A 17,427-nucleotide genomic window follows, 5' to 3' on the forward strand; every position below is an offset into this window, starting at 1 on the left:
AGATAAAATTTATTGAAATGAAATTTATTACTGTGTATTCTATTCAGAAAATGTTGCGATAACTTTAAGTAAACAGTCACGAAACAGTTAGTAAAACAGCACGTCTACTATGTAAATGAAAATTTAATTAAGGTAAAAGATGAGCTAATTTTATATATACACTTAAGATTACATCAAAAGATACTCTTTTGCGTAATTGTATTATATTTGCGTTATTTCGCAAGTTGGGTAATATTTAGAGGAGGATAGGAGAAGAGGGGTTTTAGAGGCATGCAGAAAGTTTGTTTCCTATTTGTCGGTTTCGGCTGCAATAGCCATTACTCTGAGCCAACAGTTTTAGGAACTATTCAAGCGTAAATATATCACTCGCGAGAATCCGGAGGTCATTGTTCAAACTCAAACCTGGGCTTTTTATCCAATTCGAATAATGCGTTTTTATCCGATTTCGTCCTACGGTAAAGTTTCGGTATCGGCTTTTTTTGCATTGCTGAGCTTAAAATTTTTAACAATCGTGTACACGAATACGGATATACTCGCAACAGAGAGCTTTTGCATTTCATATCTCATATTTCGTATTTGGTATACCCAACAATCTCTTGACTTACATTGTGTTTCCACACGACTTTGTAGGCACCCGGATTCGCATGAACTTTACATTCAAAGTATACATCATCACCCTCCTCGATGTCATCTGGGTTCATGTTCGAGCCGAGTTGCAGATGCAAAATTGGGACAACTGTAAGTAGAAAATGTCCGTGATTATTCCACGAGTCTTGCTCAATTTCCATAACAAGCACGTTTTCAAGATAAATTATCTTATCAATTATTAAAAATTATCAATTATAAAAATTAGTTTCAGTTATATTGTATCCCATGCGCAATTTTGAAAGATTGAAACAATCGTTCGTTATTCATTCGTTATTTATTCTATTGTAGTATTTGTAATTTACAGAAAACTTAATAAATATTGCAGAAGTAAAGCATAAATATAAGTAAGTAAAGATACAACTCGATATCTATACAAGCACTCATTTTAATTGCAGAGACTGAAGCTTGAATAAAGCCAAATACTAAGAGAAAAATGTTTGGTATATATGTATAATTGCATGGTTATAATAAAATAACCATAAAAATTTATGATTGGGAACTTTTATTTTATTATAACTATAGTGTTAGTAATAATAATTATATTTATGGTTCTATGGTTCTATGGTATATATAAAAAATATATTTACTGTTATTAACATTATTATTTTATTATAGCAGTAATAACTATAAAAATAGAGCTCTTAACCATAATTATTTTACTATATGTATAATTGTAGTTCACAAACACACTTTTCTCTTAATGAAGAAAATAATCAAAGCAAACAGAATCTGTAAACATTACAAGTATAAATTTATCTCAATTAAATACTTTCTTATCATTATTATTAGAGCATACAAAAGTATCTGTCTTCAATCTCAATATCCAAATTCGCAGAATGGAATTCGTTGCGAGAGTTATGACATAATCATATTTTATGAGGCTCCGTCTCATTCGAAACGAAACGGACTTGTCTCACATCGAGCTTTCAAATTTGCGAGCGTGGAGATGTCGCGGCGGGCAAATAAATCGGGTCGCGCTGGTCAGCCACCGTTGCGCCGCGCCGGACGTTCCATTTTGGCCTCGTCGTTGACGTCTCGTTATTGTGATTACATTCGCGTTTGCGCGAACGTAATCTATATCGACGGTCTTGTTTCGGCCTGCCAAGCTTTTAACCCGTTTACCGTGTTCGATATACACACACGTACACAAACATGGACAACGTACGCGTGGTGCTACACGGTCACCCGGCCGTGCCGTTATGCACACGTGCACGCGTTGACGTATGCCGTGCACGCGGATTTTCCAATGTGTCGATTGTACAGAGAAGCAACACCCACACTATGGCTCGCTTATGAGTTTATGGCTTTGATAAATTACCGCCAACTTGTTTTTACGCGGTGATGCGCGCGTTTAATGCGCGACAATTCCTATTTAACTCTCGAAATGTTTGTATTCTCATTCTGTATTTACCCACTCTAATTACATCTTTCTTATAAAAGAAAAAGATTCGTAACACTTCGGAGCTAAGATCTATTGGACATTAAATTATAAATCTTTTATCCAAACATGTCAAACAATTCAGTGTTCTTTATGTTGTGTCTGGATTTGGATTATTTTTATTAAAATATACTTAGTATTCATTTTTTGTTTCTTCAAATTAATTATGCTTTTTAATTAACATAAATTAAATGGGTTTTTCAGCGTCAGTAATTGTATTACAGATTTTGGTATCACCTCCGGAGGATTAAAGCGAAATTTCGAGGATAAAGAGAAAAGTTTATAGTACGCGTATAATTTTATTCCTAACTTAGTATTCACCTTTATGATCATATAAAAATAAAAGTGAGAATTATTGTACATAATTATAATATATATATTATTTATTGTACGCCAAGGAATATTTTTTTATTCGCGTAGTAAGTATAAAATGGCGAAACGACCAGTCGCGCGTTATTATCCTTTAATACAAATCGAATATTGTTGGTTCACTTGCATAATATTGATGATGATGTGTTAATGAATAATGATATCAGTGATAATAGTGCTGATTCTGCAGAACATATCGTGTTGCCATTACTAGTATGTAAACTCGTGGTCTACCTCAGCCAACAGTTTGTGATCTGATATTATCCTCGTTTAATTTTTTATTTTATACGTGTACCAATATCATATACACAATAGATCGTAATTATTCCAATTATGCATATTGTAACATGCATATGTTGTCTTTGGAATAACAAAATATATTACGTTATTGATGTGTATTAGAGATAACATATAAGACAAGATATCGTATAGATAATCTATATAGTCGATGAATATTATTTTCTTTATGATATTTCTAAATGAAAATCGACAGAACGTTTCTCAACCTCGTTGATCTCGTGTAACTTTATCTTGTACCTATTTGTTGTGGGTCAGCATACTTACAAAAAACGTTTAATTTCCACGTGTCTTCTGCTATACCACGTTGGACTTTAGGATTTTCAGCTCTACATGTGATAACTTTATCATGATGTAATAGAGTAGGCTGAAACGTCAGGATGGAGCTCGTCATGTTACCATCCTGCGACACCTGCAACAGAATCACAATTTTCCTTTTATTATTATTAGCATAATTATTAACAATTTTATTTACATTATTAAGTATCAAAAAATCAATAGTAATTCAAGCTCAAATTACAAAATAATATTTTGTTATTTTTAATTTTTATTCAAAATGTAAATCAGTTCAATTGGTAGTTAGTTTTAAGTAAACAACGTTTATATTAAACATTATTATACATTATTATACAGTATATATAACATTATTATACACTATATTATACATTTAGTAAATAAACTGAATTTAAGTCAAATTCACATTACATTTTCTTGAATTAAATTGTTTTAGTTAAATTAATGACATATCGAATAGAAGCAGTAGTGATCTATATAGGAATGATTAAAAATAACTCATTGAGTTATATATAATTTGACATTATAAATTTAATAGTGTATCATCGATTAATTCAGAACTAGAACGTTTGGTGACTTTAGAACATTTTCCTAATTTTAAATAATATAACGATTTGAACGTTTAATGTTTCTCAAACCTATTTTTTACAATTTTGTTCATATAGTGTTTGTTTTTCCTAATTATCGTATTATATTTATACAAAATTCAAAAGTGTCGTAATTTTTTATATAGTTCAAAATTGTAAAACTTCTTTTAAAACTAATTATAAAAATTTTTAGCGTGTCTCAAGAACTTATATGTTCTTTTAGCATAAAAAATATATAAAATGTTCCTATTATGGATTAAAAAGAAGAAATATTTAATAAATTTTTTGTACAGATATACCGCAAAAAAGATAGATATCTATAATTAATTAAACTTTATTCCGATTTTAGAGCGCTTACAATTTATATAGGAAACGTTACAATTTATATAGGAATTGGAAGATACAATTGCGCAATATTCAAAATTAAAAACTATTCAGCTCAAGTGTTTTTATTATTCAAAATCGGAATTATTGTGCGCAAATCTGAACCGCGAATCTGTTCGTTTTAGAAATTTTAATATCCATTTTCTCAAAATCATTTAAATGTTAAATATGGATTTTTAAGCTAATATAGCAATTTAAATCTCTTAAGACAAAGTCAAATTAAAAATTGTTAATTTAATATAAATTTTTTAATCTCTCGGATTTAATATCGGATTTATGAAAAATTACTCTCATAGTCGATACTAAAATCATAATTATGTATTACACATTTTAATGTGCCTTATATCGTATCCGTTAATTGCTTTTCCGATATTTTTTGCAGCACAGCCTATTAAAGTGGGCATCGTACACAAGTACGAATAATTAAATCATGCATACTGTAATATTGGGTAATACTTAATATCAAAATACTATTCATTCGTTAATCGGAATAACAATAAATGAACAATCTACAGTACAACAGTTATATCCACTCATTGCCAGCTATTGCATTTTATTGAATATTTCGTACATTGTTACGAGAATTAATTCGCAGGCGCTTCATTAAAGTTTCGTTGCTAATTAGTGTCAAAGACAGGTATCGCATATGATAAATGCAAAAACATGATACGTGCATTTTAACACGCCACGTAGAAAGAAATAATCATATTGCGGTGCATTGAAATAAACTATTCTAAATATCTTTTTACAATTTCAATTATTAATTTTAAATTATGCATAGTTCTAATTTCGTTAAAAAGATAGCTTCGGTCTTCGGAAGGATAGCATACAGTTCTAGTAGGTATAATTATTCTCGTACTCGCGCGATGCAGCATGCGTTTGAGGTAAGGACTTATAAGCCAAGCGTTAATCCAGCGATAAGTCTTAATGACCGGACGAGTCAGTCCAAGAGGCGTTTATCACCCACTTTTGCGGTTGGTGTAATAGGATCTGGCTTTCACGTGAGTATTTCACCCTTACCGCGAGCGTAACTTTAACGTGCACGAAACCGGCTACTGTATTTACGCAAATGTACGTGGGATAGGTGTCTCGTCAGAAAACATGTAATTATCAAACATGTATACACGATCACTCCTTTGATGCGCGACATCGTTCTATTTACGTGTATAAGAATCCATTACATCTTGCAAAGCGTGGTGTACTTAGCTACATTTATAATACTTAATAATATTTTAATAATGCCAATAATAATATTTTAATATTTGGAGAATTAATTAGAACGCTATTGTTATAGTATTGTTACCGATAAATTTTAATATTGTATTAAAAAATAGGCCTCTTAATTAACGTAAAACATAAATTTTTTTAACATTTTTAATGATAAAGTATTTATAATATAGATTTTTACAAACAATAACTTAATTATTAATTTAAAAAGAATAAATATACTGTCAGTGTTGAACTGATACAGAGTATGTAGTCCAGTTGTGTGTGTTTTCTCATGATACTTAAAAAAATATATAATAACACATAAAATTGCTTACAAATTTAAATCACTTATCAAGCTTTCCGTTATAATACTAATACTATCACTATGAAATCCAAACTAGTATGTATAATGGATAGAATTTTTGAAAGCTTGTTTCTGCTTATCCTAGCTTTTAGCATGGTAGATTAGACCTTCTAATGACCACTGAAAGCATAGCTTAGCGCTCTCTGACCTCGCTCACATATACATACGTAAAATTTACGATAGCGTTCTAAGATTAAATCAGAAATGAAAACAATACAAACATCTCTGGAGAATATAATAGTTTTCAAATTATATGTCATTCGAGATTAGATAATATTGTATAGAATTTATGCGCCTTGACATTTACGCTTTTTACATTTATATAGATACCATCCAGACATCTTTTATCGATCAGTTATCAATTTTTGAAATTAATATTTATTTTCAATAATCAGCGCTGATTTGATGAGCACACATAAAATTTATATTTTAATCGGTAAATATTTATAAAATTTAATTTATCATTATCGTTTTTTCAATTTTACATTTCACGAAAGAAATAAAATTGTATGATTTTAACCAATTGAAAAACAAAAATATCGGTTTACCATGTTTTTTTGTGGCTTTTAACCGTTTTCAGTATTTTCCTAATTTATTGAAATTATGTAGTTTTACTTCTTTGAAGCGAAAATTGAAAAAGTAGTAACAAATTATATATTAATTAATATATAATTAATATATAATTGTTTATTTGATCAAAGCAAAAATATATTTTATTTTAGAAATGAATTAAATTTCTTATAACAATTCTTTTTAGATAAAATAATTAATAAACTATAAAAATTTTCACATTAAAAAAAAAGATGAATTATGCATAGCAGTTTGAATCCTTTCTTTTATATTACAAATATATTTATTATGTAGATATCAATTAAATTATAGCATATTTGTGGATTTAAGTTACAAGTAACTTTATATCTTTTTGTTATATTTCCGAAACATTCTCAATTTGACGAAATTATTATTTAGTTTATGTGATGTTAAAAAGTCCATAAAATACAAAATGTTCGATAATATTTATTGAAATCCACTTAAAATGTAAAAAACAATTTGACAAATATTTATATTTTCACTACATTAAATATCTCATGACAGTAATGAATAAGACGCTCATTTTTTGCGACTTATGTGGTACATTATGAATGTACATGCAATCACTTTGCTACCAATCGCGTGATGGAACTTCAGTGAGTAAGATGATGATATGCCATTTGATATATCATCGTATTAAGCAATAAGTATCAAGAGACATCAAACACGATCCTTTAGCAATTAGCAATTAGCAATTACCAGCTTGTAAGGTTAATTAATTCTCGCTATTAACGTATCGCAACCGAACTATTTTTCTCTCACTTGACTTATCTATTTGCAACAGAAATCGAAGCGCTATGAATTGCTATATATTGTTTCATTAGACGATTTACAGGTGATAATTATTTTTTCAATGGATTCGAATGTATTTTCCATGATAAATTTTTTCCAAATTTATGCATAATTTGCCCGTATTTTCGCGGATTAAAAGCGAAATAGCACTTGATCCGCCGGATCGAGTAATTCAAGTAACTGAAAAGCTCTGGTGTGTCAATCGTTTATTAATAATACGTGTAGTATTCCGCGGATTTATCGGGCAATACTGAATTTTAATTGTTCATTTTTTTGACGGTTTATTGCGTCTTAATTAGCCATAAGTTTTATTAACTGTATCATATACTGTACTGTATGATATCAGAATGAAATTTTTCGATCATTAACTGAATATTGCGTATATAGAATGAATTAACTCCGAATTGAGTGGCGTCGCGATAAATTTAATTAGTAAGTTCAGTCCGTAATTAATTCCGTATTTTAATATTTGTGAATCGCGCATAGTGTAAATTTGATGTTTATATACCGGGGATTTGTTGAAACATTTTGCCTGAGGAATGGGGTAAACAGTATAATTAGATTAGTATAAAGATATTAAAATCTGAAAAAATGAGATCTGACATTACCATTTCAATTTAAACGTAAAAGGAAAGAAATATAAAATAAGATATTTGTAATGTTTTCGGTGATATCTATAATTTGAGCCTTTATTTTGTTGCATATAGAATATGCTTGAATAAAATCCCAACTTCGCAAAATAAAACTTTAAAAAAGAAATTTTTGAAAGTTAATACAATAGCTTTAACTATAATATATAAATATAAAGTACTCTCAATTTATTCTTTCAAAAGAGTATTGATGATAATAAAAATAAGAAAGAATTAACAAAATATTAAAATTATTATAAAAATAAATATTATTTATCAACAATATTTTTTAATTTATTATTTTTAATTTATTATTTTAATTTATTATTTTTTTGATAGATATAGAATGTTTATGTCAATTTTTTGGAGGGTTTTATGTTCATAACCAAGTTTAAAAAATAAGACCTTTGAAATTTTAGTTGTAAATAAAAATACATATATTGACATCTCATAGCTATGCAAATTTCTTTATTTTTAATTTTCAAATACTGATTTTGTCTCTGAAATACGAGTTTTATGGAAATAAAAATAAATTATTTATAAAATTATCGCAAAAAAGGACGAAGAAAATCCATTTTAAATTATTTTTAATATTTCTAACTTAAAAAAAAATTTATTTAAATATTTTCCCTGTAAAAAAATCTCCGCGATTCATCATACTTTAAATTCCTCAAAATTCAAGAATTTTATTATTTTACAATATTTCACAATATTTTCACAATATTTACTATTTCACAATATTACTTAAATATAATGTACAACTTGTGTCGGATATATGTATATGTCAAGTTACATTTATTTCACAATATTACTTAAATATAATGTACAACTTGTGTCGGATATATACATATATGTCAGGTTACATTTACGTTTATATTTGTCAGATCGTTCTACTACTAATCTTTCTTTAACATCGGTCGTTTTAATGGAATAATATGTATCGTTCTAAATTTAGTGAATGTATCAAGCATATGCAACATATGAACTTAGAATTTTACATTTTAGAATAAATAAGGAAAAAAATAACGGTTTCGTGCACGTAATAAAAATGTTGCCGATTAACTGAATGGCCATCTCATATTATTAAAAATATTAAAATTTACGTTCTAGTTTTCTCGAAAGCCCGATTCAAATCATGCTAATACGTTTGAAAAAACACGCAACATTTCAGGCATTTTCCCCAGAACATAGGCTGTAATAAAAGCGCAGCATAAAAACGCGTTTAAAAAAAAGAAAAGAGCATCAATACACCTATCTCAAATTTATAACAACTAAATCCATACACGGCGTACTTGCAGTTTTGCAATTCCTAGTATGTTCTAGTCGATATCTTCCGTCAGAAGATACGACACTCTCGATGAGCGACGCATTGAGGCAGAAAGGATCGAAACTTTTGAACCGCATTGTACGTACGTGAAGTCCAGAACGAAATTGGCTCGAAATTCGCGTGGCGGTCATAAATCGGCGAAGTCGAATCACCCACTGCCAACTGTACTGTCCACAATCCACCCTCTCTTCCATCCTCACTGCAACCTCCCTCTCGCTTTTGCCTCTCTTGCCTCACTCCTCTCTTCTCGTTCTCTCTCTCTCTCTCTCTCTCTCTCTCTCTCTCTCTCTCCTCTTTTCTCTCTTCTCTTTCTCTCTCTGTCTTTCTCTCTTTCCCTGCGTTCGCTGTGTTCCTCGATATGTCTACCAGTACCGAACTTCATTCGACACCGCGATATTATGACGTATAACGCGAGATAGCGCGAACGTGTCAGAACTGGATGCCGCCTACCCGGCACCAGCCAACAACGTGATCGTTATTTTGCGGCGGAAAATATCAGCTCTTTGGATCTCCGCCACTAGCGGATCATCGTCGATCATGGCCGGTCGCGCGACACCGATCGAATCGGCGAATCGTTATTGCAAAATCCACGTGTATGAGCCGCAGCGTAACTGGAGCTCTCGTATACCCGCACTCATTTTTCATTCGGAAGGTTTTACTGCGTCTCGATTATGCATGAAATAACTAGCGAGAGAATGACGTTACGTGAAATTTCCGCGCGTAGAAATCGTGTATCTCTTTAGTATTTTTTCATAATTTATTACAGGTCTCAACAATTTGCACTTTTCATTATGGCTTTAAAATCGAGCAAATTATCTCGGAATTCAATAAGGACAAAAACTGTTATTTGTCAATGTAGAGCAATGTTCAAATAATACGTAAAAATCGATGTGAATTTTTCCAAAGAATCATGGATAAGACAATGACAGAGGAGAACAATTGGAGTAGATACAGTTAACTTTCTAGTGCTTGTTTCGATTTCATTCGACGAATTGCATTCTAGAATGATTTTCTGATAAAAGCGTTCAATATATAATGATAAATCGACACTTTAGAGTTCAATTACGATGGCAATTTCATCATCGTGCGCGAAATGACCCAGGCAAAAGGTGATGCTTTTAACTTAATTGTATATTTTAATAATAAATTAAAATTTTATTCTGATACGAAATATTTACGAGATAATTCAAAAGTAATTATATTTAAGTAAGTTTTAATTTTTATTTTATAAATAATTTTGTGTACAATTTTATAAACAATTTAAAAATAATAATTGAAATTTGTTTATTCTTTTAATAGAAGCCCAAAGTTGATTAAATCAAGTAAAAACATTTTTCTAAATTTTTAATGAAATGATTAATTTAAAGTTATAGAAATAATGTGATTAATGTAAAATCTGAGAGTATTTTACGTAGTAACATGCTGAAAACTCAATCGTGAAAAGATTAGAAGAGCAATAAAATAATAAACTAATAGGAAAATATGATCGTGCGTTCGTGTTGCTCTATTATGACTACTATACATATATCTCTCCATTCAGATCTGTCATAGAACTATTGACAAGTCGTCAAATGATGGATAGTATCCATTGCTTCGTAGTTACATATGTACTATAACTATACTGTCTATATTAGATAACTTCGTCCTGCTCTTAAGTCAAAGATTGCTTAACGTCCATTGCACCGTTTCAAATTCGCATTCATCATCATTCGACTTGTGTAATTAATTGAAGTGAAAATAAAGCAAAAAATGGTGATCACGAATTATTTGATTGCATATATTAAAAAATATAAAAAAGTCTTATATATTATATTTATAAAATAATTTCTGTAATATAAACATTATCAAGACATATTGCAATTAAATTGGCGAAAGCCAAAAGATGTTTTGAACATATCTCCAATATGCACCGTACTATTTTACAAGAAAGATTAATTTCTTTTGTCCGCTTGTAAAGCGAGTCGATTCACGAACCTTTGTGAAATGACCGATTCAATTACATGCGTTTACAGTCTGAAATGGAACACTCTAAAACTTATATACCGCCCCCGACACGAGCGGCGTGTATATCGAGATTCGAAATGCAGTTTGGCAGAGAAGAGGGAGGAAAGCGCGGCGAGTCAAAGAATCACGTTTCAGGAAGAGTTTCATCGCGGAAACGCAGGAAGGGCGTAGATCGATGGTACGCCGGAGTTCGAGTACGTATAACGGAGAAGTTTCTGCGTCGTTTGGAGTGAGGGGATCAAAGAGCAAGAGAGACGAAGGAGCTGTCTCTCTCCCTGTGCAAGACGAGGCAATGAATAGCAGTGAAACGGAGTGAGAGCGAGAGATCACGAAAACATCGCCGCGCTATCCGGTAATTGCGCCATGGCGTGTCAGAGGGGGTGCTTTAATGGCAACGATGCAAATACCGATACCGGCGTTAATGCTAGTGATTTCGCGGGAAACGATCGAAGAAGAAGCCTGCATGCACCCCTCCCCCTTCTCCTCTCCCACGCCTCTTGGATATACGGAGACGCACGATTTTGTGGGCTTTTCTCGGCCCCGGTAAACCGGTTAACTTTCTAACAGTAAAGTTCTTTTCAAAACATTTCTTGAAAATTAGGATAGACTAGGGAATAAAGGGTCACTTTTGACATTTTTTTGTAAAATAAAAAATATTTAATTTACACAGACTATGTTGATATTTTTCGAAATTAGAGACCTTCGACAAAATACATGCAAGAAATTATGCATATATATATATATATATATATATATATACCCTTCATTACAAAGATATCGTAATTTTGCAGAGAAAGTCATTCGGCACTTCTTATCTCATATGCTGGGTAAAAAGTTCCCCATAATGGGGTAAAAAGAATTAATACTTCTATATCAAGTTTGAACTGTTTTCAGAGACAAAAATAAGTACATATTAAAGTTTTTTATTATAAAGTACCTACATTAAGTGAATTTTGTGTTACAAGATGACATTTTAATTTTAATATATTTTTATTATATTTTTATTGTAACAAAATTATAATAGAAATATTATAAAAATATATCCATCAGTTTTCCTCTCGTAGTTGCGAATTCTGAAAAACACCTTTTAGGAATATTATGTAATCTCGTTAATTTTTTCGTAAGTTATTACTATAATACTCAACGTAATATAAGGAAACTTTTGTAATAAACATTATCAAAGTTTTCTTATAACTTTACTTTGTTATATACAAATAGTATAAAATTTAAGATTATTTTTAATAAAAATACAACTGAAAGTCTTTCGGTAATTATTCAGAATGCTTCTTCGCTTCTGATTTTGATGATATTAGACTCATTCGACGCGTTTGTGTCGCTAAACTTCATCGCTTTTATAGATTTTCTAATCTCAATAGATTAACTTTAACGCTTAATATCTTAGGTTTGCAAGGCTGACGTTTTTTTCTTACAGATTCTTTCGTTTCATACAAAACGTTTCGAATAAGCCTAATTTCATCGAAATCGGAGATGAAAATTGCATTCTGAATACTTATCAGTCTCTCTCTAATGAGAGAGCACCACTAATGTTGATTTTCCAATGAGTCGATAATTGAAAGTAATCGGTGACATTTCGTACAGTTGGCTATTGGTCAACTTCATTGATAAGACTTAGGATTATCAACTTGTTATAGAATCAACATTATGCGCAATAACAGAACCATGGCACTTTTTACCCCAACAAGACAAGTAAACTTTGTGGTATTGTTATTAAAAAACTGTAATAGAAATAATCGTTTTAATAATCACACTATTAAAACAATAGAGTAAGATTAATAAATACTTATTTAATCTATCTAGTTTTGCAAAAATGATCCCTTCAGATCACAAAATAACTGCGACGCTAATATCTTACTTTTTACTCTCAAATGCAAAGGCATGTCCGTGCAAGCTTCCTAACAGTTAGGAGAAACAACGAACTTTGTGACGTGAGATTCCCACTCTTAGTTGACGAATTGTGTGGCAGAATTTTTAATGAATGCATTATTATCAAGGTACAATGGGACCTTTTTCCCTGGGGACCTTTACTCCCCAGCTTACGGTCGGATCCAACCAGACGCTCTGTTTTCATTTTTTATCTAATCAATATACAAAATGGAAAAAAATAAATAATAATATGAAACGTCTTTCTCTGTTTATTTTTATAGATGGTATTTGTTAGATATATTTTTTATTTATATACAGAATAATATAGATATGTTTGTATATTATATTTATATAGACATGAAAAAATATATAAGTGAAGATTATATTTGCAGATGTTGGTGCTTAATAATATTGTATGTATAAGCAAATGAGCAAATTATAATTTCACGCAAAGAAAAGTCAGGAATCCCAGATTCAAATTTTGGACGAGGTGATATTTTTCGCGATGAGTTCTTTGCAATATTTTGAGCTTATTAATATCATTAACAAATTACAACGACTAATGTAAAAAATATAATAAAATTTTTAATATAATAATTTAATTGACTTTAAATAATTGCAGTAAAATGAAAAACTTTAACGAACGAAGTTACATTCGACTTTATAATTAAAGAGTTAACTCTTAAATGAATGCCACTTTTTATCGAGTCACTCCTTCTTTCATGAATCATTTGTACAGGGAAACAACGACGAACAGATGCTATGTAGGTCGCCGATGTGTTTTCGTCGACGTTGAATCATTCCGCAACGACCTCGAGTTGGCGTGACTTCTTTCCTACAACGAAGCAGAGGTTCCGCCGAATAAGAATTTTATACATTCGAGATACGAGATATTACAAATAAAAGATCGGCGTAACACGAGGAGGAGATAATGGAGATCGATTGCTTCGTTGTCGATGATGCCATTAGCGTAGCGCGAGCTAGCTGGTCAAGAGGAAATAACCACGAACTACGATGAACTATTTTGTTTTTCATTCTACTTTGGTGAAGAGAAAATAGGAAATTATTTCATGGATCGCGTCGTTTGTTTCCCTTTCTGCTACCATTTTGCCGACGACACTTGTCGCAACACAACTTTGCTCGCACGGTACCCACCGTTTTATCAATCGAACCTGAAACGAGTATCGAGTATCGAGCGTTTTTTTGGCACTCGGTAACGGTTATATTCGGTGAAACCGAATGCGGAAATGGAGTAGTCATTGTACGAAGAAATATGAGTCAATATTTTTGCCAAGCAAATCTCTTCATGGGCTTTAGATTAATTAATTATCTTTTTTCGGTAAAGAATGTATATCAGGTCCAAAAACATTTTTCATAAAATACGTAAAAAGTACATAAAAAGGCGTCACAAGTATTTAAACTATCTCTCTTAATAACAACTCTATCTTAATTCTTTGTTACAGTAATTTTATTTGTAATGGAGTCAAAAATAAAAGATTTAATATCTTTAAATTTTTTAACTTCATTGTTTAAATTAATGATATATTGAAGATAGAAGCAGTAGAAAGCGATTTATAAAAATAATATGATTACAAATAATTCAAATTGGTACAATTAAACATTATGAATTTAACAGTGCAGTGATAGAGTCTATAAGCTACATTACTATAACTTATATGTAACGTTCGATTAGCTGTAAAGCTTTACCTTGTCCGTGTGATTGGTGAGCTTTCTGCCGTCCATGTACCAGGACAGCTTGGCCGGTGGTCTTGAGCCCACTGTCATGCAATTAATGTCGTACTTCCGATTGGCGCTGAGGGGCGCGTGCTCGCTGCTGAGTATCGTCACACTCAGTGGCTTCACTGAAACAGAAAAGGACGAGCGTGATCACAAAAGCGCATGGAATGAGGGAGGGATGGATGTAAAGCGGTCGAGGGCGTTGATGGCGCCTGATCAAAAAGCACGAACAAGAATTGCGGCAGCTGCGGAATTGCGGTGCTTAGAGTGGCCACGGACTTGTGCCGCCGTACGTCCCTACCACCCTAATGCGTTTTAAACGAGTGGTACCGCTGCAGTTACCACCCCGAACGTATTGCCGCAAAACCTACACTCTGATAGTTTCGGGGAAGGTAGGGCAGAGTGGCGCGCGCTCACACGGACCGCACCTCTCATAGATTAAGGCTGGTGAGGCGTACGTGTGGCGTTTCACTTTGATTAATTGAGACAAGTATTGAATAGTGCGAACAAAATGGAGTTGAACATCAATCTTTAGCCTAATCGTAAGACGTTAATCGTAACTGTCAGAGCGTAACAATGTTTTTTAACGAGGTTGTCTCCGCACAATCGTATTAACAATTCCTCTTAACTCTCCAAAACTGACAGTAAAGAATATATTCAATCGAGTAGGTCTGTTAGACTTACTCAATTAAATATATTCTTTACTGTCTATATACGTTTGCAAATTTAAATTATTAGCATTAACTTTTGTCTGCAATCATATTTTTATTCCATCTATAATTTGAATTTTTTTTGTTTTTTTAGTCCAAGTTTTTGTCCTAAGCTTTTAAAAAGTGTGGAGAAATTTAGGACTATTTTTCAACATTTCTATTAATATTACTAAATAGGTTTTTAATTCAAACGTTAAAATACGTTAATTAATAAAAATTAAAATTTCAAGAAAAATGGGAAAAATGGCAACGTTTAAAAATGTAAAATTTAACAGTAAGGAAATAAGACTTTATTCTCCTTTATTTTGGAAAAAATTTGGGAGTGAAATTTCGTTTATGTACCAAAAAAAGATTATATTACAAACGGATGATTAAAATAAATTTAGCAGGTATTCATTCCTTTTTACACGAGTTATATAATTTTGGTTTCTTGTAATTAGTGCCTGTTAGTCATCATAAATTAAATAAATAGAGACCTCAGTCCAGCATCAATAATCATATTACATACTGATTTTGATGTTAGTTTCGGAGAATTAAACAGTGCTAATAATTCCCTTTCTAAATAAACTAAGAGATAATTATTTTGGATAGTCACAAATAAAAATGCAAGTAAAAATCTTGTGGAAGCAACGTATACGTAATAATTAATTATAACAAATGAAAATTGCAATGTGCTTTCAGTACCAGAAAATTCGCGTTTCGACAGAAATCCATTTTGTTTTAAACGAAAAATCAGTTACTTAAAACTCTCATAAGCGGAGCCATGCACTAGCCATGTTTATGAGACACTAAATTGCCCTTCGTAAAGGCGTCACGATAAGTGGCGATATTGACATCTCGACGAGGGAAACGTGGATGAAAGTGCCGATGTATTAGTCGTTCGATTCAACCACGAAATAAGTCTTGGGTAAATCACTCGCTGCACCCAGCCCTTCCATCGAATTTAATCGGCAACGGTTCGCCAAAGGAACGTCTTTCTTCGCCGCGTCGGGATAACGGAAAAAGCGCGAAAGCGACGGTACGACGGGGAATTGAGACGAAGGAGCGGGCAGGGGTGAAAGTAGAGAGAGGAGAGATTTTTCATTCAAGCCGCACCACGCCCAGAGAGTCTGGAATTAAACTTTCAGTACGCCGAACTTTTGACTCCAATGAAAAATTTTCCTCTCTTTCCACCTCTTCTTCCACTATTACCTTCGTCCACTATTACCTTCATCTTCGCTACCTTAATCTACCGACGCTACACAATCACGTTCGCCGCTTCATCGTGTTCAATCGGCATTGGTGTTAAAGGCACGATTACTAGCATAAGCCGCCGGCACTCGAGCGTCTATACAATCGCGTTGCATATTCGCATCACGCAATCTCGTGCTCATGCGGTGAATGCGGTACCGTAATTCTGCGTCTTGAACGCTATTCAATTTTCTGATCTTCAACCTTGTTTAAACGCCATTAGATCCTCTGATATAATTCGAGGCCTCTTCAACGCTATATCTTGATCACAATTTTTGATCTAGCAAGTTTTCTAATGCAGGATAGAATTTTTGCAGGATTAATTTTTACACAGAAATATCTAAAAATTTAGTTTATGTAGATATAGATCTAAAAATAATTTTAAATCATCAAAATAATTTCTATAGGACGCTTAAGCTGTGGTTGTTAGAATACTAAAATTTTTTGCAGCAATGCTCATATTTGAGCATCTTACATAATTATAATATTTTTATAGTTTAACAAAATGATTGTTATATCTAGCTAAATTTTTAGATATTTTAGCCAAATCATTTGAACTGTGCATAATCTAATCAGAAATTGATTATTCCCTTCTTCCTTCGGAATGGTACTTATTACACGAATCTTTCTACCTCATCTTTTTTTTTACTCGTGTTTATTATTTCGTTATTAAATAAAATAACGTGCATGCTTTTTGCCTTCGCGTCATTACGTGAGAGAACTAGGGAAGAGACATGACCGAGAGCAACATTCTTCTCACGTTGTATAAACGTTCGTCAGCTTTTTCACCGGTTGTATTGTATACACTCGACGGATGGTCATGACGAATAGCGCCGTGCGAAAAAGTGCGTCGATGTCCATTAGGTGACCACTGAATACTCATCGAGCAACGTGGTCATACCGAGATGGTCTAATGGGTGTCTGACGGATGAT

General features: G+C 32.0%; 1 protein-coding gene across 1 annotated transcript in view; it reads right to left on the reverse strand.

Annotated features, from left to right (window-relative positions):
• The window catches only part of LOC108690782 (synaptogenesis protein syg-2-like), a 68,687-nt gene that overhangs the window by 17,883 nt on the left and 33,377 nt on the right, over positions 1–17,427 (reverse strand). The window contains 3 exon segments of the mRNA XM_018198254.1: positions 606–736; positions 3,020–3,164; positions 14,525–14,679. Of these exon segments, the coding sequence (XP_018053743.1) occupies positions 606–736; positions 3,020–3,164; positions 14,525–14,679 (431 nt within the window).

Source organism: Atta colombica, unplaced genomic scaffold (genome assembly GCF_001594045.1).
Source record: "Atta colombica isolate Treedump-2 unplaced genomic scaffold, Acol1.0 scaffold351, whole genome shotgun sequence".
Classification (NCBI taxonomy): Eukaryota; Metazoa; Arthropoda; class Insecta; order Hymenoptera; family Formicidae; genus Atta; species Atta colombica.